At 50.2% G+C, this 1,489-nt stretch overlaps 1 protein-coding gene across 1 annotated transcript in view; it reads right to left on the reverse strand.

Annotated features, from left to right (window-relative positions):
* Positions 1 to 1,013, reverse strand: part of LOC107121479 (synaptosomal-associated protein 25-like) — a 16,185-nt gene extending 15,172 nt beyond the window's left edge. The window contains 1 exon segment of the mRNA XM_015424389.1: positions 942 to 1,013. Coding sequence (XP_015279875.1) covers positions 942 to 1,013 — 72 coding nt within the window.
* Positions 1,014 to 1,489: the final 476 nt, after the last annotated feature.

The raw sequence follows: 1,489 nt of genomic DNA on the forward strand, positions 1-1,489 counted from the left end.
CTCCTCTGCAGGGACAGATCTGCACGTTCCCCCCCCCACACAGCTAGCAATCCAAGACAGTCCAGTGGCACCTTTAAGACCAAGTTTTATTCAGGTACAAGCTCTCCCTCCTCTGCGGGGACAGATCTGCACGTTCCCCCACACACACAGCTAGCAATCCAAAACAGTCCAGTGGCACCTTTAAGACCAAGTTTTATTCAGGTACAAGCTCTCCTTCCTCTGTGAGGGCAGATCTGTACGTCCCCCTCCCCCCCGTAGCTAGCAATCCAAAACAGTCCAGTGGCACCTTTAAGACCAGGTTTTATTCAGGTGCAAGCTCTCCCTCCTCTGCGAGGGCAGATCTGCACATTCCTCCCCTCCCAATAGCTAGCAATCCAAAAGAGTCCAGTGGAGCCTGAGCGGTGGGTGTTGCCTTCTGACACACTTCCGGTGATGCCAGGGGGTGTGGCATATGCAAATAAGTTATGTTAATAAATTATGCTAATGAGTTCCTGCACCTCTTTTTCTACCAAATGACCCCTGCCTAGAAATATACTTTCAGTTTCACAGCTAAAAGAGTACCAGCTATCTGAACAAGCGGGAAGCGAACGCGGTACTGGAGCAAGCCGTGCATAGCTCTTCCGCCTACAAATGTGGAACTTTTGTTCTCCTGTGGAACTTTAGTTCTCCTGAAGCGTCTCATACAAAAGATTCGTGGACTTTATTTGGATTTTGTCCTTTGTATTAAGTACTGTTGGACCCTAACCCTTTTAGAAAATATAAGAGTGTTTGTGGAAATTGATTTGAACTGTTAAAACTGATATGGATAGTATATTCGTTCTACTTCTGTTCGTAATTTTTACATGGAGTGTTTGTGTATTGAGACACCCACCTGGAGGTTGGCAGCCCTAAGCGTGTGCAGGGATGCTCATTTGGGGGGGGGGGTCCGCTCTCTTCCCTACCTCATTGGCAACCTGGTTGATGCGGCACTGAAGCACTTCCCGTTCGGGATCCGTCACGCTGTTGGCGGCCATCCCGGCGTCCCGAGGAAAGGCTTCCGAACGAGGCGATTTCACCTTTTAGGTCCAACACGCCCAGGGTCTCCTAAGAAAGCAAGAGAGATTTGTAGAGAAAGAGAGATCCAGGGGACATTTTCCTTCATGTGAACCGAGAGGCGGCCCCGACATCTGTTGCAATGTTGCAGAAGGGTCTGAAGATGATCTCACAGTGGAGTTGCCAATCCTGGGTTGGGAAATACCTGGAGATTTTGGGGTGGAGGCCGGGGAGGGTGGGATTTGGGGTGGGGCAGGACCTCAGTGGCGTAGAAGCCCATAGAATCCCTCTTCCAAAGCAGCCGTTTCCTCCAGGAGAACTGATCTCTGTGGTCTGGAGCAAGGCTCCCTCTAAGCTGCGGAGTCTTGTGAGCAAAAATTCTACTCGGTGAGCTACTGGCATTAAAGTTGTGAGCCAGCGATTTGGCTGCTGCATAAATTAGTTTGCTCTGGAGCCC

This window comes from Gekko japonicus, unplaced genomic scaffold (genome assembly GCF_001447785.1).
Source record: "Gekko japonicus isolate JY-2015 unplaced genomic scaffold, Gekko_japonicus_V1.1 scaffold6148, whole genome shotgun sequence".
NCBI classification, from domain to species: Eukaryota; Metazoa; Chordata; class Lepidosauria; order Squamata; family Gekkonidae; genus Gekko; species Gekko japonicus.